Source organism: Scyliorhinus canicula, chromosome 15, assembly GCF_902713615.1.
Source record: "Scyliorhinus canicula chromosome 15, sScyCan1.1, whole genome shotgun sequence".
In the NCBI taxonomy this organism is placed as follows: Eukaryota; Metazoa; Chordata; class Chondrichthyes; order Carcharhiniformes; family Scyliorhinidae; genus Scyliorhinus; species Scyliorhinus canicula.
In genome coordinates this window covers 60,201,453-60,228,144 of record NC_052160.1, presented here as the reverse complement: position 1 = coordinate 60,228,144, position 26,692 = coordinate 60,201,453, and the positions used below count along the sequence as shown (strand labels likewise).

The following is a 26,692-nucleotide window of genomic DNA, read 5'->3' as shown; positions in this document are numbered from 1 at the left end:
ATCATCAAGCCTTCAATCATTGGAAAGTCTCCCTTTATTATACAGAGTTCAAATTGTCATAGTCCAGCGACACCTTTCCTTCCTCTTCCTGGATTATGTTTTCAAGGGCACCAGCAAGCTGCTCAGGGTCTGCAAACTAGTCAACTGGATGCATGCTGAGCTTGAGCCTGTCCCTCAGCTGGTGGCTGTACACTTGCAGTGTCCAGCAGAGGACAGTGAACAGTTGCTGCAGAAAGAAAGTTAAAATATTCTCTTCCGAACCCAGGTCACTGCCGAGGACAATTGAAGCTCCCCCTTGTGGACCGCAACTAATTTAGCAGAGGTCTGGGATTGAACCCGCAATCTTCCACTGCAACCTATCCCACGCTCTCACAAAATCTTAGTTTAGATCGATTTGAAAACCCTTTACATTTGAGACAGATGCTGAACTTCTGTGCCACTGTCAATTTTGGGCTGATTATATTCTTATGACACTTCCTGGGAGGTGTTATTACATTAAATGCACAGTATAAATCCAGGGCTGGTTTAGCACAGTGGGCTAAGCAGCTGACTTGTAATGCAGAACAATGCCAGCAGCGCGGTTCAATTCCCGTACCGGCCTCCGCGAACAGGCACCGGAATGTGGCGACTAGGGGCTTTTCACAGTAACTTCACTGAAGCCTACTTGTGACAATAAGCGATTATAATTATTATGAGTTGATGTTGAAATACATAATGGAATGCTGGGCCTCTACTCCATAGTCCAGTAAATTTGTCATTGTAATATTGAATCATATCTTAGAATAACCTCAGATTAACGAATTTAGCAGTAGCAGTGTTAGCTGCACTATCAGCCATGTCTGGTTTACAGGGGAAAAGAAAAATAACTGCTATGGTACCCACTACTTTTAGAAAAAAATTTAAAGTACCCAATTATCGTTTTCTAATTAAGGGGCAATTTAGTGTGGCCAACCCACCTACTCTGCACATCTTTGGGTTCTGGGGATGAAACCCACGCAGACATGGGGAGAATGTGCAAACCCCACACAGACAGTGACCCGGGGCCACCGGTCCTTGGAGCCGTGAGGCAGCAGTGCTAACCACTGCGCCACCGTGCCGCCCTATGGTATCCACTTCTAATCGCTATCCAGTGAACATTGGTGATTGGGCGTACATGTAGTTCTTTCTACTTTGTAGGATGAACTTGATAGCAAATGGAGCACCGGATCTCTAATATTGGACAGGACAGAGTTAGGATCCCCTTCCCCAGGCAGATATATTCAATGTCAAGGTGCACATGGATTATGGGCATTGCCATGCCCAGTTGAAGAACATTTGAATAACAATCAATAAAGAAATAACTGCAAAAATTTGCTGGCCGAAGCAAAACGGTCACCATGGCATCAAAAGAATTCACAGAGTTTGCTCAAGCTTTCTCCATGTATGGTAGAGCGTTAGTCCACAAAGGCAGTCTTATAAAGAATGTACACTGAAAACCTTGGATGATTCAAGGAAAGGTGGATTGTTAAGTCATTCTCACACTACTCAGACATTAGTCAGACCACTTGCTTCAACGATTACTCATTTTGCAAAACTCGACGGTAGAACAGTCACTGTCTATGCCTGCGAGATGTCATTACCACGTACAAGCACACATACACCCCATTGGATTAATAGTGACTTTAGAGGTTTGATTACTGGTGTATTAAACTTGAATAATCCACACCCATTGGCAGAACAATCTTAAATTTATGTCTCAATTTATAGATTAAACAATGATGTGAAAGCATGGGTCAGTACTGTTGTACAATCAAAATTAACTATCAACTTTAATCTCCCATGTTATTAATTTTTTTTTTTTTAAATCACACAATAATCAACATTTTATGGTTTAGATCATTTGAACCGAGCAGTCATTTCTATTTCATTCGAATGAATGAACAAAGTTCAAGGGGACAATTGTTTGAATCATGGAACTGTAAAGAGTACATGGAGGAAAACTATGCACTGAAATGATTTGGAGGCCCTTTTTTTAAGTGCTTGAAAGTTGCTTGAGCATGTGAGTGTAATGGTCAAGCCTTCTTCTATCTTTATTTGATGTCCAGCCAGGTCCTTTTCAGTTGACCGAGACTATTAGCAGAAAGAGCAGGGAACCCAGGCACACCACCATGCCACCCCACCCAGAATCACAGAAAAATAGAGTGCAAAAAAGGCCCTTCGGCCCATCAAATCTCCACCGAAGCATGAAAGGCACCTGATCTGCCAATCCTAATCCCATTTGCCAGAACTTGACCCATAGCCTCGAATGTTAAGACGTACCAAGTGCTCATCCAGGTACTTTTTAAAGGATGTCAGGCAACTCGCCTCTACCACCTTACCAGACAGTGCGTTCCAGACCATCACCACCCTCTGGGTAAAAAAGGTTTTCCTCAAATACCCCTTGAACCTCCGGCCATCACTTTGAACTTATGTCCCCTCGTACAGGGAGGCAGTCACACCCAAGGTACAGGACAAGAGTAGCTGGGTTACAGTAAGGGGAAGGAAAACAAACAGGCACACAGTGCAGGGATCCCTCGTGGCAGTTCCCCTTCAAAACAAGTATACCGTTTTGGATGCTGTTGGGGGCGGGGATGTCCTGCCGGGGGAAGGCCCTAGTGGCCAGGTCTCTGGCATGAGCCTGGCCCTGTGGCTCAGAAGGGAAGGAGGGAGAAGAGAAAAGCAATAGTGATAGGAGACTCAATGGTTAGGGGAATGGATAGGAGATTCTGCGGTCGCGATCAAGACTCCTGGAAGGTATGTTGCCTCCCAGGTGTCAGGGCCAGGGATGTCTCAGGTCGAGTCTACAGGATGCTTAAGGGAAGGGTGAGCAACCAGAAGTCGTGGTGCACATAGGTACCAACGCCATAGCTAAGAAAAGAGATGACGATCTAAAATGTGATTTTAGGGAGTTAGGTTGGAAGCTAAAGAGCAAGACAAGAAGAGTAGTGATCACAGGATTGCTACCGGTGCCACATGCAAGTGAGGCAAGGAACAGAGAGCGAGTGCAGATGAACACGTGGCTACAGAGCTGGTGCAGGAGGGAAGGCTTCAGATATGTGGATCATTGGGATACCTTCTGGGGAAGGTGGGACCTGTACATGAAGGACGGGTTGCACCTAAACTGGAGGGGCACCAATATCCTGGGTGGGAGGTTTGCTTAAGCTCTTCGGGAGGGTTTAAACTAGTTTGGCAGGGGGATGGGAACCAGAGCTATGGATCAGAGGATAGGGTAGCTGCTGAACAGGCAGCAAGTCTTTGAGAAAGGATAGACAGTTGATGGGGCAAAGTTGCACTTGGTGGAATGGGTTAAAGTGTGTCTATTTCAATGCAAGTGTCAGGAATAAGAGAGATGAATTTAGAGCATGGATCAGTACTTGGAACTACAATGTTGTGGCCATTACGGAGACATGGATTCCACAGGGGTAGGAATGTTTGTTCGATGTTTCGGGATTTAGATGTTTTCAGAAGAATAGGTAGGGAGGTAAAAGAGGGGGAGTGGCACTGTTAATTAGGGAGTGCACCACAGTTGCAGAAAAGGAGGCAGTTCTGCTGCTCGATTTGCCTACTGAGTCCATATGGGTGGAAGGCAGAAACAAGAAAGAAGCAGTCACTTTATTGGGAGTTTTCTATAGACCCCCCAATAGCAGCAGAGAGATAGAGGAACAGATTGGGCAACAGATCTTGGAAAAGTGCAGAAGTAACAGAGTTGTTGTCATGGGTGACTTCAACTTCCCTAATATTGACTGGAACTTCCTTAGTGCAAATGGCTTGGATGGAGCAGATTTTGTCAGGTGTGTACAGGAAAGATTCCTGACTCAGTATGTAGATAGGCCAACTAGGGGGAGGCCATATTGGGACTTGGTGCTCGGCAACGAACCAGGCTAGGTGTCAGATGTCTCGGTGGGAGAGCATTTTGGTGACAGTGACCACAACTCCTTGACCTTTACCATAGTCATGGAGAGGGGTAGAAACACACAGTATGGCAAAGTTTTTAATTCGGGGAGGGGAAATTATACTGCTACTAGACAGGAGCTGAGGAGCATAAAGTGGGAACAATTGTTCTTGGGTAAATGCACAACAGTAGGGATGGTTTAGGAGCACTTGCTGCGTGTGCTGAATATTTTTGTCCCACTGAGACGAGGAAGAAATGGTAAGGTGAAGGAGCCTTGGATGACAAGAGAAGTGGAGCTCCGAGTCAAGAGGAAGAAGGAAGACAGAGGAAAGAAGACAGCTTACGTAAAGTTGAGGAAGCAAGGATTTGACTCGGCTCGAGAGGGTTACAAGGTAGTCAGGAAGGAACTCAAAGGGCGGCACGTGGCACAGTGGTTAGCATTGCTGCCTACGGCGCTGAGGACCCGGGTTCTAATCCCGGCCCTGGGTCACTGTCCGTGTGGGGTTTGCACATTCTCCCAGTGTCTGCATGGGTTTCACCCCCACAACCCAAAGATGTGCAGATTAGGTGAATTGGCCACGCTAAATTGCCCCTTAATTGGAAAAATAATAATTGGGTACCCTAAATTTAAAAAAAAGGAAGGAACTCAAATGGACTGAGGAGAGCCAGAAGGGGGCATGAAAAAGCCCTGGCAGGAAGGATTAGGGAAAAACCCCAATGCATTCTACACTTATGTGAGAAATAAGAGGATGATCAGAGTGAGAGTAGGGCTGATCAGGGATAGTGGAGGGAACATGTGCCTAGATTCTGAGGAGATGGGGGGAGGTCCTAAATGAATACTTTGCTTCAGTATTCACTAGAGAGAACGACTTTGTTGCCCATGAGAATAGTGTGAACCAGGTTAATAGACTCAAACAGGTTGATATTAAGAAGGAGATGCGCTGGAAATTTTGAAAAGCATCAGGATACGTCCCCTGGGCCTGACGGGATATACCCAAGATTACTCTGGGAAGCGAGGGAGGAGATTGCTGCGCAATTGGCGAGTAGTACCGGATGATTGGAGGGAGGCGAATGTTGTTCCCCTGTTCAAGAAAAGGAATAGGGAAATCCCTGGGAATTACAGACCCATCAGTCTTACGTCTGTGGTGAGCAAAATATTGGAAAGGATTCTGAGAAATAGGATTTATGATTATTTAGAAAAACATAGTTTGACTAAAGATAGTCAGCATGGTTTTGTGAGGGGCAGGTCATGCCTCACAAGCCTCATTGAATTCTTTGAGGATGTGACAAGACACATTGATGGCCGGGCAGTGGATACGGTGTATATGGATTTCAGTAAGGCATTTGATAAGGTTCCCCATGGTAGGCTCATTCAGAAAGTTAGGGGGCATGGGATACAGGGTAATTTGACTGTCTGGATACAGGATTGGCTGGCCAAAAGAAGACAGCGAGTGGTAGTGGATGGAAAGTATTCCGTATGGAGGGCGGTGACCAGTGGTGTCCTGCAAGGATCTGTTCTGGGGCCTCTGCTCTTTGTGGTTTTTATAAATGACTTGGAAGAGGAAGTGGAAGGGTGGGTCAGTTAAGTTTGCCGATGACACGAAGGTTGGGGGAGTTGCAGTTAATGTTGAGGCTTATTGCAGGTTACAATAGGACATTGACAGGATGCAGAGCTGGGCTGAGAAGTGGCAGATGTAGTTCAACCTTGATAAATGTGAAGTGATTCATTTTGGAAGGTCGAATTTAAATGCTGAATACAGGGTTAAAGGCAGGATTCTTGGAAGTGTGGAGGAACAGAGGGATCTTGGGGTCCACATACATAGATCCCTCAGGTTGATAGGGTTGTTAAGAAGGCAGCACGATGGCGTAGTGAGTAGCACTGCTGCCTCACGGCGCTGAGGTCCCAGGTTCGATCCTGGCTCTGGTCACTGTCTGTGTGGAGTTTGCACGTTCTCCCAATGTTTGCCTGGGTTTCGCCCCCACAACTCAAAGATGTGTAGGGTAGATGGACTGACAATGCTAAATTGTTCCTTAATTGGAAAAAATGAATTGGCCACACTAAATTTATTTTTTAAAAGGCGTATGGTGTGTTGGCTTTCATTAACAGGGGGATTGAGTTTAAGAGCCGTGCGGTTTTGCTGCAGCTTTATAAAACTCTAGTTAGACCACACTCGGAATAGGGTGACCAGTTCTGGTCGCCTCATTATAGGAAGGATAGAATAGAATAGAACAGTACAGCACAGAACAGGCCCTTCGGCCCTCGATGTTGTGCCGAGCAATGATCACCCTACTTAAACCCACGTAACCCATATACCCGTAACCCAACAATCCCCCATGTGGATGCTTGGGAGAGGGTAGAGAGGAGATTTACCAGGATGCTCCCTGGACTGGAGGGCATGTCTTATGAAGCAAGATTGAGGGAGCTAGGGCTTTTCTCATTGGAGCAAAGAAGGCAGAGAGGTGACTTGATAGAGGTGTAAAAGGTGATGAGAGGCATGGATAGAGTGGATAGCCAGAGACTTTTCCCCAGGGTGGAAATGGCTGTCATAAGGGGACATAATTTTATGGTGATTGGAGGAAGGTATAGGGGAGATATCAGAGGTAGGTTCTTTACAGAGAGTGGTGGGTGCGTGGAATACACTGCCAGCAGAAGTGGTGGAGTCAGAGTCATTAGGGACATTTAAGCGACTCTTAGACAGTCACATGGACAGCAGCAAATTGAAAGGGTGTAGGTTAAGTTGATCTTAGATTAGGATAAATGGTCGGCACAACACCGTGGGCTGAAGGGCCTGTACTGTGCTGTGCTGTTCTATGTTCCCGACCCTTCAATTAAGGGGAACAGCTGTTCCTATCCATCCTGTCTTGTGCACCTCGATCAGGTCACCCTCAGTCTTCTCTGCTCCAGTGAAAATAACCCAAGCCTATCCAACTCTCTTCATAACTAAAATGTTCCATCCCAGGCAACATCCTGGTGAAACACCTTTGCACCCACTCCAGTGCAATCACATCCTTCCTATAATGTGGCGACCAGAACTGCACACAGTACTCCAGCTCTGGCCTCACCAATGTTCTATAAAACTCCAACATGACTTCCTTGCTTTTGTAATCTATGCCACGATTGATAATGCAGAGAGAGAGGGTAACTCCAGGTTAAAGAGGTGTGAATTGTCCCAAGCCAGTTCAGTCGGTAGGCCTCTGCAAGTCCAGGCTTGTTGGTGGGGGCCGAATGTAATGCGACATGAATCCCAGATCCCGGTTGAGTCCGCATTCATGCGTGCGGAACTTAGCTATAAGTTTTTGCTCAGCAATTTTGCGTTGTCGCGTCTCCTGAAGGCCTCCTTGTAGAATGCTGACCCGGAGATCAGAGGCTGAATGTCCTTGACTGCTGAAGTGTTCCCAACTGGAAGGGAACAGTCCTGCCTGTTGATAGTCGCACCGATGCCCGTTTATTCGTTGTCGCAGTGTCTGCATGGTCTCGCCAATGTACCACGCTTCGGGACATCCTTTCTGCAGCGTATGAGGTAGACTACATTGGTCGAGTCGCACGAGTATGCGCCGCGTACCTGGTGGGTGTTGTTTCCACGTGTAATGGTGGTGTCCATGTCGATGATCTGGCATGTCTTGCATTGATAAGCCAAGTGTACCATATGCCTTTTTTCCCCACCCTATTAGCCTGTCCTTCTGCCTTCAGAGATCTACTTACAAACAAGCAAAAGTCTCTTTGTTCCTCATGTTATGGCCAGGGTTTAGAGAACCCCAAAGTGTATCATGGAGTTCACCTGACCCACAACTTTTAATAGATTGTGGTATGGGGAGCACACGACCCACTCGACAGGTGTGGTACAGCAGAAATGGAAATTTTTTTTTAAAAGCAAAATAATGTTTATTCTATGAACTCAAGTTAACCTTTTTAGAACATGCAGTGAACATTGTAGCAACCATCAATTCAAATACAACCCCCCAAAGAATACAACACTAAGTAATCCTTTAAGCTTTCCATAAGACTTAAAATACCTTTTACCAGAAGCACATCAGGTTAAAGTCACCACAGTTATTAGTTTTAAATCACCAGGATCGATTTACAGTCTTTAGATTACACAGAGAGCCTCTAATACACCTTCTGGCTGTGACTGCAGCTATCCAACTCTGAAAATGAAACTAAAATACACCCTGCAGCAAACAGCCTACAACTAAAGTAAAAAGCTGACAGACAGCCCAGCTCCACCTACTCTGACATCACTGCAGTAATAAACACTCATTTCTTAAAGGTACTCTCACTACAGATACTTACATAACACACCCATTTATAAACACCCATTTCTTAAAAAGATACTCTCACATGACACCTCCCCCCCCCCCCTGAAGAAAAACCCATCAACTTCAAGATGGTTTCATTTTTCACCTTTTCACTAACCTTTAAGAAATGCACACAGTAAATATACTTTTTCGTTTTAAAAAAAAACATCTGCAAACAGGTATGATAATATAGTCCTTTTTTTTTGTTCTTCTTCCTCCAAATGAAATCCTTCTCGATTGACAGTCTCTTTGAACAATAAGGTCTCTGCACAATCCGTCCATTCCTCTATGCCTCGACACATCTCTTCAAAGTCAGACACTTTAGTTCAATCTGATCAGAGTCCCTGGTAATTCTCCAACACAGGAGCATTGGTTATCACAGTTTTCAGGCAGTCAAATGCCTGTTGAAACTCTGCTGTCCACTGAAATTTTTGATGTTTCTTCAGCAAGTCCATCAGTGGAGCAACCACGCTACAAAAGTTTTTCACCAATGATCGATCAAATCCGCTCATGCCAAGAAATCGCATTATTTCCCTTCATCTCGAGGGTATTGGAAACTCAAAGAAAAGTGGCTTGAGCTTTTCCAAATTCACTTTTGGCTAGGTTTAATCACAAAACCCGCCTCCTGAAGTCGATCGAATAACTCCATCAGATGTTTTAAATGTTCTTTCCATGTCTGGCTGAAAATTAACAAATTGCCGATGTATACCGCACAATTGGGCAATCCTGAAACAACTTTGTTAGTTAACCGTTGAAATTTGGCTGCGGCGTTTTTCATGCCAAATGGCATAACTTTGAATTGGAGTCACAAAAGCTGAAATCTCCTTCGCCCTTTCGGATAAAGGTACTTGCCAGTAACCTTTAAGTAAATGCAGTTTGGAAATAAAAACAGATTGTCCCACTTTCTCAATGCAATTCTCCGACCGTGGGATAGGATAAGAGTCCATTCTTGTAACTGCATTATCTTTTCTATAGTTCACACACAACTGTTGGATGTCGTCTGGTTTTGGTACCATCACTAAGGGTGAGTTCTATTGGCTGCAACCCACTTCAATTATGCCATTTTTAAGCATACTCTCAATCTCTTTGTTAACCTGTGCCAATAGCTTTTTGATTGGAACAGCATTTCCCACATCTACATCATGTACAGCCATTTTAGTACTTCCCAATTTATCTCCAAAAACTTGTCCATGTGATATCAATAACTCTTTCAGGTCAGTTTGTTTTTCCTCTGGAAGGTAACTCAACAATTTATCCCAATTATTTTCCCCTTTTTAATAAATAATTTTATTGAGGCATTTTGGCATAGTAAACAGCAACAGTGTGCAAAGAACAATCAACATAGTGCAAAAACCAGCTCCCCACCCACAAGGACCCACCTAACCTAATTTTCTCCTGACCGAGGAAGCTCGCCATGTCCGATTGCCAGGCCTCCGATTTCGGGAGCTTGAGTCCCTCCATGCCAGCAGAATGCGTTGCCTCCATCCGCCCCCAAACCGACCCTGCACCCACTTCCTTATCACAGCTATGTTGGCCGCCCAGTACTAATTACTAAAGTTTGGCAGTGCCAGTCCCCCTTCCCCTCGGTTCCTTTGGAGCATCACCCTCTTAACCCGTGGGGACTTTCCCGCCCTCACAAATCCCATAATCATTTTATTGCCTTTCTCAAAAAAGGACCGCGGAACAAAAATGGGAAGACACTGGAATAAGAACAGGAATTTCGGGAGGATCGTCATTTTAACTGTCTGCACTCTCCTCGCTAATGTCAGTGGGAGCGCATCCCACCTCCGGAACTTGACCCTCATTTGCTCCACCAACCAGGATAAGTTCAACTTGTGCAACCGACCCCAGTCTCACGCCACCTGTATCCTTAAGTATCTGAAACTGTCCCCTACCAACCTAAATGGCAGCCCCCTCAGCCGACGCTCCTGGCCCCTCGCCTGGACTACAAACAACTCGCTCTTTGCCATGTTCAGTTTATACCCCGAGAACCGGCTGAATTCCCTCAAGATTCCTATGATTTCACCCACCCAGCCACTGGATCCATGATGTATAAGAGCAGGTCGTTGGCGTATAACGAGACTCTGTACACCCCCCCCCCCCCATACCAGCCCCTTCCAACCCCTAGAAGCTCTCAGGGAAATTGCCAGCGGCTCTATTGCTCGTGCAAACAGCAGTGGGGAGAGGGGGTACCCATGCCTTGTCCCTCGGTACAGTCTAAAATAGTCAGATGTCGTCCTATTCGTCTTTACACTAGCTTCCGGAGCCTGGAACAGCAGCTTAACCCAGTCGACAACGCCCTCCCTGAACCCAAATCGTCCCAACACCTCCCAGAAATAGTCCCACTCAACCCAGTCAAAAGCCTTCTTGGCATCCATTGCCACATTTACCTTTACCTCCCTACTCTCCGGGGGCATCATGATCACATTTAGAAGCCTTCTTAGGTTGGCCACCAACTGCCTGTCCTTGACGAACCCGGTTTGGTCTTCCATAATAACGCCCGGCATACAGTCCTCAATCCCAGCAGCCAAGAGCTTGGCCAGTAATTTTGCATCTACATTGAGCAGAGAGATCGGCCTATAGGACCCACATGCCTCCGGGTCTTCGTCCCGTTTCAGTATCAGGGAGATGGTGGCCTGTGACATTGTCGGGGGTAAAACCCCTCTGTCTCCGAGGTATACAGCATTCTACTGGCTTTCTCCCCATGCTCGTAGATCGCGCCCCTCACCTTCCTAAGCTGCTCCACTGCCTTACCTGTGGACAATACCCCAAACTCCGTCTGTAGCCTTCGTCGTTCCCTTAATAGCTCTGCCCTCAGGGTCTCCCCATATCTCCTGTCTATCTGTAAGATCTCCTTTGCCAGTCGGTCCGATTCTGCCCTGTCCGTATTGCTCGAATCAAGATCAGCTCCCCTCTCACCACTGCCTTCAGCGTCTCCCAAACCACTGCAGCTGAGACTTCCCCTGTGTCATTGACCTGCAGGTAGTTTTGCATACATTTCCTCACTCTCTCACACACCACCACGTCCACCAACAGACCAACCTCTAGCCTCCATTGAGGGTGCTGAAAGCTTTCCTTACAGACCTGCAGATCAACCTAATGTGGAGCATGGTCCGAAACAGAGATCGCCGAATATTCTTCATCCGTCACCCCCGCCAGCAAATCCCTGCTCATGATGAAAAAATCAACTCTGGAATACACGTTATGAACATGTGAATAGAACGAAAACTCCTTCCCCGTCGGCCGACTAGCCCTCCATGGGTCAATCCCCCCCCCATTTGCTCCATGAACCCCCTCAGTTCCTTTGCCATTGCCTGCACCCTCCCCGTTTTTGAGCACGACCGGTCCAGGCCGGGGTCAAGGACTGTGTTAAAATCACCTCCCATAATCAGCCTGTGCGAGTCCAGGTCAGGTATCTTCCCCAGCAGTCTCTTGATAAAATCCACATCATCCCAGTTTCGGGCATATACATTGACCAAAACTACCTACACCCCCTCGAGCTTGCCACTCACCAGGACAAATCTACCTCCTCCATCCAAAATTGTGCTACCCACCTCGAATTGCACCCGTTTGTTAACCAAAATCGCGACCCCTCTGGTCTTAGTATCCAGTCCCGAGTGGAAGACCTGGCTGATCCAGCCCTTCCTGAATCTGACCTGGTCAGCTACTTTCCAATGAGTCGGCTGTCGCATAATTACGTCCGCCTTCAGCGCCCTCAGATGCGCGAACACACGTGCCCTCTTTACCGGCCCGTTTAATCCTCTAACATTCCAGGTGATCTGCCTGGTTGGGGGGCACCCCTTCGCCGATCAGCCATCTCCTTTCTTGGGCCCGCCCCTAGTCCGTGTCGCGCCTTCCCTAGCCCACCTCCTGGCAGCCCCCACGTCCGACTACCTCCATGTTACCAAACCCAAGTCCCTCCCTCGTCATCAGGTCAACAACCCCCCTTTCCACGCCCCCCCCCCCCAGCAACAACACGCTGGAAACTATCCCCTGCCATAAACTAGCTATATGCACACCCCCCACCTAGCCTCCGTGTAGACCAGCTCACCCAGCTAGCCTGGTGACTCCGGCGCCAATACATCTCCCACCTATTGTTCCCTCTGACCCATTTCCCCCCCCCCCCCCCGCCGCCCATCGACACCACTTCCCCAAACCAGCCATTCTCAAGCAATTGCTCTGAAAATAAAAAACAAGGAACAAAGAAAACCCCGACACTAGTGCAATTCAAGTGATACAAAGTAAGTAATAGGCTCTTCCAACCCCCACCATAACACAAAAAGCCCCCAGCACCCAATACCATAACTTCCCTCTTGAATCTTGAATACAGAAGAAAGAAACAAGCAAGAGAAACGTATAAACATCACTCAATAACTTTTTAACTTAAGTCCAAAAGTCCTCAGTTCGGCTACAGCCCTTCTATCTTGGCGAAGTCCATCGCGTCCTCGGGCACCTCAAAATAATGGTGCTGTCCCTCGTGCGTGACCCAAAGGTGTGCCATGTATAGCAGCCTAAACTTCACCTGCTTCTTAAAATCTTTGACTTGCCTGTCCTTCTGGCCACCTCCACGCTCAGGTCCTGGTAGATGCGCAAGACACTACTGTTCCAATTGCAGCTCCGCATGCGCTTGGCCCACTCTAGCACCCACTCCTTGTCCAGGAACCTATGGAACCTGACGACCATCGCTCAGGGAGGGCCCCCCCGCTTGTGGCTGCCTCGCCAGCGCTCTGTGCGCCCTGTCCACCTCCAATAGGCGAGAGAAGACATAATTCCCCAACAGCTTCTGGAACATGTCTGCCACATATGCGACAGCATCCACTCCCTCAGCCCCCTCCGGGAGACCAACGATTCTTAATTCTGCCGACGGGACCTATTTTCCAGGTCCTCCACCTTCTCCAGAAGCCTTTTTTGTTGGTTTTTCAGCCTCTCCACCTCCGCCACCGTGATTCTCCTGCTCCTCCAGCACCTTCTCCAAGTTTTGGATCATCCGATCCGGGGCATCCAGCCTGTGCTCCAGGCGCTCAACTGATTTTTGGATCAGGTCTAAACTGTCCCGTTTCAGTGCGGTGAAGCCCTCTTGGATGACCTTCAATAGATGGTGCGTTGTTGGCTGGGCTGTCTGCACCGGAGTCCGGACATCGGCCATATTGTCCTCAGCAGCAGCTTCCACACTGCCCTCGTTTGCCCACTTCTTCAACTGTTTACGATTCTTTCTGCTTCTTAATTCCATACACCTACATCTGGAGTCAGTGCGTGAGTGCCTATGCCTTCAGATCCAGAGCTCAAAAGCACAAAAAAGGCTGGGGGAAACGTCCAAAACTCCGACCGGAGCGAGAGCCACCAAATGTGCGACTTACTCCCTCATAGCCATCACTGGAAGCTAATTTATCCCAATTTTTAAGAACATCTTCGTTTTCCAATTTAATTTGAGGTATGTCAAATTCACAGTCATCTGGATTTGGTTTGTCACTTTGAGTTAGAATCATGAAAACCTCCTCCTTTGTCTCTCCTTCCCTTTCAAAGTGCCTTTTAAGCATATTCACATGACACACTCGGTGAGTCTTCCTTCTATCTGGGGTTTTTACCACATAATTCACCTCACTTAATTTCCTTTCAATTTGATACGGTCCACAAAACCTTGCTTTTAAAGGTTCACCTACCACTGGTAACAACACTAAAATTTTATTCCCACTGGCAAAACTACGAACTTTGGATTTCTTGTCCACTACCCATTTCATCACATTTTATGCAACTTTTAAATGTTGTCCAGCCAATTCACCTGCTCTATTTAATCTTTCCCTAAAATTTGACACGCAATCCAACAATGTAACCTCCGATTTCTCACTCACCAATTTTTCCTTAATTAATTTAAGTGATCCTCTTACCTCATGACCAAAAATTAGTTCAAAAGGACTAAATTTGGTTGACTCATTAGGTGCATCCCTAATTGCAAACAGTACGAATAGAATTCCTTTATCCCAATCCTCTGGATAATCTTGACAATAAGCCCTCAACATTGCCTTTAATGTTTGATGCCACCTTTCTAATGCTCCCTGCGATTCTGGATGGAATGCCATTGATTTAAATTGTTTTATTCCTAAGCTATCCATAACTTCTTTGAATAGCCTTGAGGTAAAATCGATCCTTGATCCGATTGTATTTATGTGGGTAGTGGGTAGTCCTTATCTAGTAAAGAATTTAAGTCCTCCACAATCTTTTTAGCTGTAATATTACGTACTGGAATGGCCTCTGGAAACCTAGTAGACACATCCATTATAGTCAGAAGATATCGATTTCCACTTTTTGTTTCAGGAAGCGGACCTACGCAATCGATTAGGACCCGTGTAAAAGGTTCCTCAAATGCTGGAATGGGTATTAAGGGAGCTGGTTTGATCACTGCTAGAGGTTTCCTTATCACTTGACATGTGTGACATGATTGACAAAATTTACCTACATGTTATGTAGTCCATGCCAATAAAAAAATTTTTGGATTTTAGCTTGAGTTTTCCTTATTCCCAAATGACCTGCCACTGGTACCTCATGTGCAATTCGCAACACCTCCTTTCTATACCCTACCAGCAATACTACTTGATGAGCATCTGCCCATTTTCATCCGCCTGCATATGTAAAGGTCTCCATTTTCTCATCAAGATATCACTTTTACGGTAATACTCTGGTATACACTCAGATTCCTCTTCAGTGTATGCTTTCTGATACATCCATTTTATTTCTACATCTTTCTGTTGTAACTCCGCCAATTTTCCTGAACTAAAAATATCCGCCTCATCCTCTACCTGTTCTTGCTCTTTTTCAACCATCTGATCAAAAATTGTTTCTGACAATTGCACTTCAATGTCATCTTCACTCTTTGATTTCTCCTCGTCTTAACCTGTGACTTTGCGACCTTGTCACTACACAATCCGAAAAAATCCCAGGATATTCATCCTTCAGTTGTCTGATTTTCCACTGACTTATCAACCACAGTAGGCATCACTCCCACCTGCGATCCAGCTATATTATTACCCAGGATAAATTGTATTCCTGGACAAGATAGTTTCTCTATTACTCCTACTACCACTTCACCACTCTTCACTGGACTTTCCAACCGTACCTTATATAATTGAACACTACTCCTCTCACCCTGAATTCCACATATTACCACTTTTTCTGGCAACATTCTTCCCAAACTACGTAACTCCTCATCTCTTACCATTAAAGATTGACTAGCTCCCGTATCTCTTAAAATTGTGACTTCTTTACCTGCTCCTCCTGATACACGAGTAAACTTTACCCACACAAGTAAATTCTTTTAAAAGATCTGGCACCTTCTTATCAATCACCTCTTGATCAGGCTGTACAATCTTTTGCACTTCCTTCGCTTCACTTGGCCTTTCCTTTACTACTTTAACAAACCCCACTGTCTTATCCCTATTTTACCACATCAGCCTTCCCAGTGCTTTTCTTCAACCACCAACACTGTGACTTTACATGGCCTAGTTTATTACAGTGAAAACATTTGAAATTATTCATCTCTTTTCCACCCTCCTGGATTTCTTTTTTAATCTAAGGTACACTCGCCTTATTATCTCCCATCAGATCACCTTTACCACTTCAATATTTCTCATGTCCCCAGTTTCTATCCCTCACAGACGGAAACTGATGTCGGAAACTAAGCTTTGATTTATCAACTAATTCATAATCATCTGCCATTTCTGCTGCTAACCTCGAAGTTTTAACCCTCTGCTCTTCCACATGAGTTCTCACTACATCAGGAATTGAACTTTTAATCTCCTCCAAAAGCATAATTTCTCTGAGCTTCATACATTTGGTCTATTTTAAAAGCCCTTATCCACCTATCAAAATTACTCTGTTTGATCATTTCAAACTCCATGTATGTTTGACCAAATTATTTCCTTAAATTTCTAAACCTTTGTCCGTGGCTTCAGGCACTAGTCATATGCACCCAAAATGGATTTTTTCACCTCCTCATACGTCTCAGATACCTCCTCCGGTAGTGATGCAAACACTTCACTAGCCCCATCTCCCAGCTTTGTTTGAATCAGTAATACCCAAATGTCCTGTGGCCATTTAATTTGTTTAGCTACCTTCTCAAATGAAATGAAAAAGGCTTCTACCTCCTTCTCGTCAAACCTTGGCAATGCTTGGACTATTTGAATAGATTCCCACCAAGCCTCCGACTTTGACGCTCTTTCTCACTATCCTCATCACTATCATCCAACTGTACGTTTCCCTTTACGTCTGCCAATTTTAACTGACTGTCATGTTTCATGGCCATTTTCTGAAGTTCAAACTCTCTATCTTTTTCCCTGATCTGTTTCTCCCTTTCTCTTTCTTTTTGTTCTGCTAGGGTTATTCTTCCTGTTTTTCTTTCTTCTACCTCATTTTCCTCTCTCTCCCTCTCTCTTTCGCATTCAAGCTGCTTTAATTCTTTCTCATGTTCCATTTGTTTAATTTGTAACTGAATTTTTGCCATTTCCAATTAGTCAAACTGTATCTCAGGTAACTTTAAATACTTAGCCACCGCCATAATTACCTCATCTTTTCGCATTTTGTCAGGTAATATTAACTGCAATGTTTTTGCCAAATCTAACAGTCTGCGTTTAGTCTCTGTCCGTAAGGTACTGTGTATGACCGTGTCCACCCCCAAAAAACTTCAGAGCCTCTGAAAGAGCCATTGTCCACAACACACTCCCCATTTAAACTAGAATACCACACCTGATAAGCAACCACAATATGCTCACTCCTCACTGTCTTTAAGTTCATCAAGCCAGTCCAATTAATACACTTTTATCCCAGACGAGCTCCCAATTTGTTCTGGGTAGGGTTTAAGAGAACCCCAAGTGTATCATGGAGTTCACCTGACCCACAACTTTTAATAGATTGTGGTATGGGGAGCACACGGGCCCACTCTGCATGTGTGCTAGAACAGAAATGGAAAAGTTTTTTTTAAAGCAAAATAATGTTTATTCTATGAACTCAGTTAACCTTTTAAAAACATACAGTGCACATCTTAGCAACCATTAATTCAAATGCAACCCCCAAAGAACGCAACACTAAGTAATCCTTTATGCTTTCCTTTTATCGTCCATAAGACTTAAAACACCTTTTACCAGAAGCACATCAGTTTAAAGTCACTACTGTCATTAGTTTTAAATCACCAGGATCGATTTACAGTCTTTAGATTACAGAGAGAGCCTCTAATACACGTTCTGGCTGTGACTGCAGCTATCAAGCTCTGAAAACGAAACTAAAACATAACAATAGGGATTCAGACCAAAACATTTATAATTCTGAATTCACCAAATGATCAAGAGATAGTCTTTTCATGGCAGAGAGAACAGCAGTACAGCTGCTTTGTCTGACTTTAGCTCCAACACTGAAAACGAAACTAAAACCCACCCTGCAGCAAATAACCTAAAACAAAAGGAAAAAGCTGACAGACAGCCCAGCTCCACCCACTCTCTGACATCACTGCAGTAATAAACACCCATTTCTTAATAATAAAAACCCATCTCTTAAACGTACACTCACATGACACTCAGGATTTCCCAATGTGGTGCCATTCATTGAATATTTCCTTGTTAAATTGCTCTTTCCAAAGTGTAACACCTCATACTTCTCAGGATTAAATTCCATCTGCCACTTTTCTGCCCATTTGGCCAGCCCGTCTATAGCTTCCTGTCACCCAAGACTCTCAGCCTCACTGTTAACCACTTGGCCTATCTTTGTGTCATCCGCAAACTGACTGATCCTACCTCCCACATAGTCATTCAGTCATTTATGTAAATGACAAATAGTAGGGGACCCAGCACAGATCTCAGTGGCACACCACTGAACATTGGCTTCCAATCACTAAAGCAGCCGTCTATAATCACCCTCAGTTTCCTACAGCTCAGCCAGCTTTGAATCCACCTTATCAAGTTCCCCTGTATCTCAACTGCAGTTGCCTTCTTTATAAGTCTCTCATGTAGGACCATGTCAAATGCTTTGCTGAAATCCATGTAAACTACATCTACTACACCAGCCTCGTCGACACACTTGGCCACATGCTCAAAAAATTCAATCAAATTTGTTAGGCATGACCTCCCTCTGACAAAGCTATGCTGACTATTCCTGATCAAACTTTGCCTCGCCAAGTGGAGATAGATTCTCTCCTTCAAAATTTTCTCTATTAGTTTCCCCAGCACTCGCTTGAGACTCACTGGCCTGTAGTTCCCTGGCTTATCCCTACAACCCTTCTTAAATAGTGGGACCACATTCACGGTTCTCCAGTCCTCTGGCACCTCTCCCGTGGCCAGAGAAGAATTAAAAATTTGGATTTACATGGCAGTTACACAGTAAGCAATGTGCTTGCTATTGAGTTGCCAGGGGAACAAAAGATTTTAAATTTTCTTCCAACACATTTGGCAAGAATCACTTATTTTGTTGTTGCTATGATTCTGTTAATAGTAAGGCAAAGCTGGTAGCTAAATGGGATTGCGCAATACCAATCTGTGCTTTGTTGGTTTTAAAGCCAACTGTTGTATGATTTAATCAAAGAGTTAAGACATAGAGATAAGGCTCCTTAGAATTAACAGCTAAGTTTAAAGATTAGGGTCGCACAAAGCACAGTGGATATTTATTTGAAAAATAAATTCAAAGGAGGAATTGTAGATATAGAAAAACAAGGTTTGGCTGCAAAAGATAGAATTGGGCTCAAATACAGATTTGTAATCAGAGTGAATTGAATGAAGGACCTCAATTCTACCTAGCTTGGACAATAGGACTGAATAATCATTGAAACGTTTGGTTGGGAGCTGCCAGCTCCCATTTTATTTTTTCTGTTCCTGGAGTTTAAGGCCACTGCCAGGATGAATTGATATTTATGTTGTCTCCTCCTTGTTTGGTGGTAGGAATGACACGGAATGTAAACAAGGTGGGAAACCGGTTAAAGGATTCCCAGAGCCCACATTCAGGTTCTCTCCGCACAGACTGCCTGATGCTGAATATTTCCGGCATGTTTCCTGTTTTGTGTTTCAGAAGGGGATCAGACCCGGGCTGTTGCCCACTGTCACAGCCTGACTCTGCCCAGCTGGGAGCAGCAGCTCGGTGTGTGTGGCTTTCTGAGGGCGGAGGAGGGAGAGCCGGGGGGGGGGGGGGTGGACGGGCCGAGTGGCGGGCCCGCTGATGGTTTACCTGGTACTCCTTGTGCAGAGTGACAGAGCTGACCAGGCTCTTGTCCACACTCAGAGCCGCCAACTTTCGGCTCACTTTCCTGACGTTCAGCAGGAGGTCGCAGCTGGGCACGAAGCTCAGGATGGTCAACAGGATCTCATCCGAGAACTCGGTCAGGTTGAGGGACTGGGATTGGCTTTGATCCTGATCCTGGTGCTGCTGCTCGGGCTGCTGCTCCGGCTCCTCCCCGCTCTCCATCTCCTCCTGCCTGCTCTCAGTGAACGGCTGGCTCGGCACTTCCGAGCGGCAGGCGGGCGCGTCCGCACCCAAACAACTCAATTAAAAAAATAACCAATATTGAATTGTAAAAGCCTTTGAATTTAAAATAAAAGATTGGGACGGCCTTCACCGCCGCTCACTCTGGCTCCCCACCGAGAAACTAACGGCGCTGCTCCGGAACTTCACTCCGGCTCATGACCCCGACTTCCGCCCCGCGCGGCGACCTCAACTTCTGCCCCGCGCGGCGACCTCAACTTCCGCCTCCCATCCCCCCACCCCAACAACAGAGTGAGGGGCCAATGGCAGTATGAAAGGAAAAGGTCATTCAACCCATCCAAACCGTGTCTCCTTTATTTAAAAAATTGGGAGGAAGAGACTGGTTGCAATGTGTGGTGGCATCAGAGGAGAAGGATTTTACAAAAGTGCTCCTCCCCCAAACTCATAATGTATCATAGAATCCCTACAGTGCAGAAGGAGGCCATTCGGCCTATCAGGTCTATACCCATCCTCTGGAAGTGCACCCTGTTACTTTCTGGTGCTTGGCTGTTAGGAATGATGCACAATAGAATGTCTAGTTCTTGACTAGATGAAGTGTTTTATTATAAAGTAAATGCATGATTAAGATAACTATGAAAAATATTAATACTGAAAAATTATCCTCGAGTTACTGCAAATATTCCCATCCACTAACACGACTATCTCCAGACTCCTCAAGGTACAGAGTCACGTGGTGGATTTACACTGTCCCCTGCTGGTTGGAGGTCATTTACATCATTATGTATGTGATTGCTTATGCATATCATCACATCCCCTGGAATAGTAATCCAGAGATCCAGGTTCAAATCCCGCCATGACAGCTGGTGAAATTTGAATTCAATAAAAATCTAATGTTGCAACCATTGTTGCTTGTCATAAAAACCCATCTGGTTCACAAATGTCCTTTAAGGAATTGAATCTGCCATCCTTACCCGGTCTGGCCTTCATGTGACTCCAGATCCACAGCAATGTGGTTCACTCTTAAATGCCCTCAGGGATGGGCAATAAATACTGGTCCAGCCAGTGACACCCACTGAATGAATGAATTAAAAAAAACATTCATGACTTTGTTTCACAACACAATATGATATGCATAATTTTGTAGAACATTTAACTATTTACAGTCTAGGTCCCAGGTTCGATTCCCACTTGGGTGACTGTCTGTGCGGAGTCTGCACGTTCTTCCCATGCCTGTCTGGGTTTCCGCCGTGTGCTCCGCTTTCCTCCCACAGTCCAAAGATGTGCATGTTACGTGGATTGCTCTTAGTGTTCAAAAAAGGTTAGCACAGTAAGAAGTCTTACAGCACCAGGTTAAAGTCCAACAGGTCTGTTTCGAATCACTAGCTTTCAGAGGAAGGAACAGTGCTCCAAAAGCTAGTGATTTGAAACAAACCTGTTGGACTTTAACCTGATGTTGTAGGACTTCTTACTATGCTCACCCTAGTCCAACACCGGCATCTCCACATCAAAAAAGGTTAGGTAGATTACTGGGTTACATAAGAACATAAGAACTAGGAGCAGGTGTAGGCCATCTGGCCCCTCGAGCCTGCTCCGCCATTCAATGAGATCATGGCTGATCTTTTGTGGACTCAGCTCCACTTTCCGGCCCGAACACCATAACCCTTAATCCCTTTATTCTTCAAAAAACTATCTATCTTTACCTTAAAAACATTTAATGAAGGAGCCTCAACTGCTTCACTGGGCAAGGAATTCCATAGATTCACAACCCTTTGGGTGAAGAAGTTCCTCCTAAACTCAGTCCTAAATCTACTTCCCCTTCCCCTAGTTCTGCTTTCACCCGCCAGTGGAAACAACCTGCCCGCATCTATCCTATCTATTCCCTTCATAATTTTAAATGTTTCTATAAGATCCCCCCTCATCCTTCTAAATTCCAATGAGTACAGTCCCAGTCTACTCAACCTCTCCTCATAATCCAACCCCTTCAGCTCTGGGATTAACCTAGTGAATCTCCTCTGCACACCCTCCAGTGCCAGTATGTCCTTTCTCAAGAGCCAGCCCGGACTTTCAAACGAGCGCGAGAGGGAGAGCCAGCCGGTACCGATCCTATTTTTCTTTTAATATAAGGCGGGAACCGGAAGTACGACCCGCGGACTTCTGGGAAGGTTTTCTTTTTTCTCCCCCTAGCCAATAAATTCTGGTGGAGAGGAAACCCGAGGCACTACACGTATAGTGTCTCTCACCCGCCCTCCTCCTCTAACCTAATAATAAGACCCATTGGTGTGAGCAGGTAAGTGCTATATTATATTATTATTTTTTATTTATTTTATATTTGTTAACCAGAACTTGATTGGAACTTAGAGGGATGGCAGGGAAGGCAGTGCAATGTTCCTCCTGCAGGATGCTTGAGGTGAGGTATGCCGTTAGTGTCCCTGCTGATTTTACCTGCAGGAAGTGCAGCCATCTCCAGCTCCTCCAAGACCGAGTTAGGGAACTGGAGCTGGAGTTGGATGAACTTCGGATCATTCGGGAGGCAGAGGGGGTCATAGATAGGAGCTTCAGGGAAGTAGTTACACCAAAGACTGGAGATAGATGGGTAACTGTAAGAGGGACTGGGAAGAAGCAGTCAGTGCAGGGACCCCCTGCGGTCGTTCCCCTGAGTAACAAGTATACCGTTTTGGATACTTGTGGGGGGGGGGACTTACCAGGGGTAAGCCATGGGGTACGGGCCTCTGGCACAGAGTCTGTCCCTGTTGCTCAGAAGGGAAGGGGGGAGAGGAGCAGAGCATTAGTAATTGGGGACTCAATAGTCAGGGGCACAGATAGGAGATTTTGTGGGAGCGAGAGAGACTCACATTTGGTATGTTGCCTCCCAGGTGCAAGGGTACGTGATGTCTCGGATCGTGTTTTCCGGGTCCTTAAGGGGGAGGGGGAGCAGCCCCAAGTCGTAGTCCACATTGGCACTAACGACATAGGTAGGAAACGGGACAAGGATGTCAGGCAGGCCTTTAGGGAGTTGGGATGGAAGCTCAGAGCGAGAACAAACAGAGTTGTTATCTCTGGGTTGTTGCCCGTGCCACGTGATAGTGAGATGAGGAATAGGGAGAGAGAGCAATTAAACACGTGGATACAGGGATGGTGCAGGCGGGAGGGATTCAGATTTCTGGATAACGGGCTCTTTCTCGGGAAGGTGGGACCTCTAAAGACAGGATGGTCTACATCTGAACCTGAGGGGCACCAATATCCTGGGGGGGAGATTTGTTAGTGCTCTTTGGGGGGGTTTAAACTAATTCAGCAGGGGCATGGGAACCTGGATTGTAGTTTTGGGGTACAGGAGATTGAGAGTATAGAGGTCAGGAGCACAGATTTGACTTCGCAGGAGGGTGCCAGTGTTCAGGTAGGTGGTTTGAAGTGTGTCTACTTCAATGCCAGGAGTATACGAAATAAGGTTGTGGAACTGGCAGCATGGGTTGGTACCTGGGACTTCGATGTTGTGGCCATTTCAGAGACATGGATAGAGCAGGGTCAGGAATGGTTGTTGCAGGTTCCGGGGTTTAGGTGTTTTAGTAAGCTCAGAGAAGGGGGCAAAAGAGGGGGAGGTGTGGCGCTGCTAGTCAAGGACAGTATTACAGTGGCGGAAAGGATGCTAGATGGGGACTCTTCTTCCGAGGTAGTATGGGCTGAGGTTAGAAACAGGAAAGGAGAGGTCACCCTGTTGGGAGTTTTCTATAGGCCACCTAATAGTTCTAGGGATGTAGAGGAAAGGATGGCGAAGATGATTCTTTCGAAAAGAGCGAAAGTAACAGGGTAGTTGTTACGGGAGACTTTAACTTTCCAAATATTGACTGGAAAAGATATAGTTCGAGTACATTAGATGGGTCGTTCTTTGTACAATGTGTGCAGGAGGGTTTCCTGACACAATATGTTGACAGGCCAACAAGAGGCGAGGCCACATTGGATTTGGTTTTGGGTAATGAACCAGGCCAGGTGTTAGATCTGGAGGTAGGTGAGCACTTTGGAGACAGTGACCACAATTCGGTGACCTTTACGTTAGTGATAGAAAGGGATAAGTATACCCCACAGGGCAAGAGTTATAGCTGGGGGAAGGGCAATTATGATGCCATTAGACAGGGCAGCACGGTGGCGCAGTGGGTTAGCCCTGCTGCCTCACGGCGCCGAGGTCCCAGGTTCGATCCCGGCTCTGGGTCACTGTCCGTGTGGAGTTTGCACATTCTCCCCGTGTTTGCGTGGGTTTCGCCCCCACAACCCAAAGATGTGCAGGCTAGGTGGATTGGCCATGCTAAACTGCCCCTTAATTGGAAAAAATGAATTGGGTACTCTAAAATTTTTTTTTTTTTTTAAATGATGCCATTAGACATGACTTAGGATGTGTAGATTGGAGAAGTAGGCTGCAAGGGTTGGGCACACTGGATATGTGGAGCTTGTTCAAGGAACAGCTATTGCATGTTCTTGATAAGTACGTACCAGTCAGGCAGGGAGGAAGGGGTCGAGCGAGGGAACCGTGGTTTACCAAAGAAGTGAAATCTCTTGTTAAGAGGAAGAAGGAGGCCTATGTGAAGATGAGGCGTGAAGTTTCAGTTGGGGCACTTGATAGTTACAAGGAAGCGAGGAAGGATCTAAAGAGAGAGCTAAGACGAGCAAGGAGGGGACATGAGAAGCCTTTGGCAGGTAGGATCAAGGAAAACCCAAAAGCTTTCTTTTTTTTTTAAATAATTTTTATTGAAGAGATTTTTTTTACATGAGAATATTTACCCCCCCTAACCATAGACTATTACACACTATTCCCTCTTAACAGATATCCCCCCCCCCGCCCAACCCCCCGCGCGTGCTGTCCCTCCCCCCCCTCCCCCCCCCAAAAAACAAACAAAGCAACAATTAACATCAAACATGAACTGCGAACAAATTTGTCCGCATTACAACCTTAAATAACCCACAACCCCCGTTGTTGCCACCCCCCCCCCCCCCCCCGGGTTGCTGCTGCTGCGACCTCTGCACCCTATCTTTGGCCAAAAAGTCGAGGAAGGGCTGCCACCGCCTGAAGAACCCTTGTACCGACCCTCTCAGGGCGAATTTGACCCTTTCCAACTGGATAAAGCTTGCCATGTCATTAATCCAAGTTTCCACGCTTGGAGGCCTCGCGTCCTTCCACTGTATCAGTATCCTTCTTCGCGCAACTAAGGACGCAAAGGCCAGTATTCCGGCCTCTCTCGCCTCCTGTACCCCCGGCTCCACCCCAACCCCAAAGATCGCTAGCCCCCATCCTGGTTTGACCCTGGATCCCACCACCCTCGACACCGTCCTTGCCACCCCCTTCCAGAACTCCTCCAGTGCCGGACATGCCCAAAACATATGGACATGGTTCGCTGGACTTCCCGAACACCTGACACATCTGTCCTCACCCCCAAAGAACCGACTCATCCTTGTCCCCGTCATATGGGCTCTATGTAGCACCTTAAATTGAATGAGGCTAAGCCTCGCACACGAGGAGGAAGAATTAACCCTCTCCAGGGCATCAGCCCATGTCCCATCCTCTATCTGCTCTCCCAGCTCCCCCTCCCACTTGTCTTTCAGCTCCTCTACTGATGCCTCCTCAGCCTCCTGCATTACTTTGTATATGTCCGATATCCTCCCCCCTCCGACCCAGACCCCCGATAGCACCCTATCGCTCGCCCCCCTGCTGGGGAGCAAGGGGAACCCTTCCACCTGGCGGCTAGCAAATGCCTTCACCTGCAAATGTCGAAACATGTTTCCCGGGGGGAGCCCGAATTTCTCCTCCAGCTCTCTCAGGCTCGCAAACCTCCCATCTACAAACAGATCCTTCAGCTGCCTGATGCCCACCCTGTGCCAGCTCTGAAATCCCCCGTCCATGTTCCCCGGGATGAATCTATGGTTCCCTCTTAACGGTGCCTCCATCAGACCTCCCACTTCCCCCCTGTGTCGCCTCCACTGCCCCCAGATCTTGAGGGTGGCCGCCACCACCGGGCTCGTGGTGTACCTCGTGGGAGGGAGCGGCCATGGCGCCGTTACTAGGGCCCCCAGGCTTATGTTGCCACAGGACGCCCTCTCCATTCGTTTCCAAGCTGCCCCCTCCCCTTCCATCATCCACTTGCGCACCATCGACACATTAGCCGCCCAGTAATACCCCGAAAGGTTGGGTAATGCCAGCCCCCCACTCTCCCTACTCCGCTCCAAGAAGACCCTCCTCACCCTTGGGGTGCCATGCGCCCACACATAGCTCATGATGCTGCTCGTCACCTTTTTGAGAAAGGCCCTAGGGAGGAAGATGGGCAAGCACTGAAATAAAAACAAAAACCTTGGGAGGACCGTCATTTTAACGGACTGCACTCTACCCGCCAGCGACAGCGGCACCATGTCCCACCTTTTAAATTCCTCCTCCATCTGTTCCACCAGCCTAGTGAAGTTCAACTTGTGGAGAGTCCCCCAGTTCCTAGCCACCTGCACCCCTAAATATCTAAAACTCTTTCCTGCTCTCTTCAACGGGAGTCTCCCGATTCCCTCTTCCTGGTCCCCTGGGTGTATCACAAATACCTCACTCTTACCCAAGTTAAGCTTGTACCCCGAAAAGTCCCCGAATTCTGCTAGCAGTTCCATCACCTCCGGCATTCCCCCTACTGGGTCTGCCACATATAGCAGCAGGTCGTCCGCGTATAGCGATACCCGGTGCTCCTCCCCGCCCCTTGTCAGCCCTCTCCACCCCCCTGAGCCCCTCAGTGCCATCGCCAACGGTTCAATTGCCAGTGCGAAGAGCAGGGGGGACAAGGGGCACCCCTGTCTGGTCCCCCGGTGGAGCCCAAAATACTCCGATCTCCTACCATTCGTCACTACACTTGCCGTCGGGGCCGAATAGAGCAGCTTCACCCATTTAATAAATCCCTCCCCAAATCCAAACCGTTCCAGCGTCTCCCACAGGTACTTCCACTCCACCCTATCAAATGCTTTCTCCGCGTCCAATGCCACCACTATCTCCGCCTCCCCCTCCACTGCCGGCATCATGAT

General features: G+C 46.7%; 1 protein-coding gene across 1 annotated transcript in view; it reads right to left on the bottom strand.

Annotated features, from left to right (window-relative positions):
• fbxl18 (F-box and leucine-rich repeat protein 18) overlaps positions 1-19,853 on the bottom strand; it is a 29,845-nt gene extending 9,992 nt beyond the window's left edge. Inside the window, exon 1 of the mRNA XM_038820681.1 lies at positions 19,403-19,853. Within this exon, the coding sequence (XP_038676609.1) occupies positions 19,403-19,639 (237 nt within the window). The 5' untranslated portion in view covers positions 19,640-19,853. The remainder of the gene's footprint in view (positions 1-19,402) is intronic.
• Positions 19,854-26,692: the final 6,839 nt, after the last annotated feature.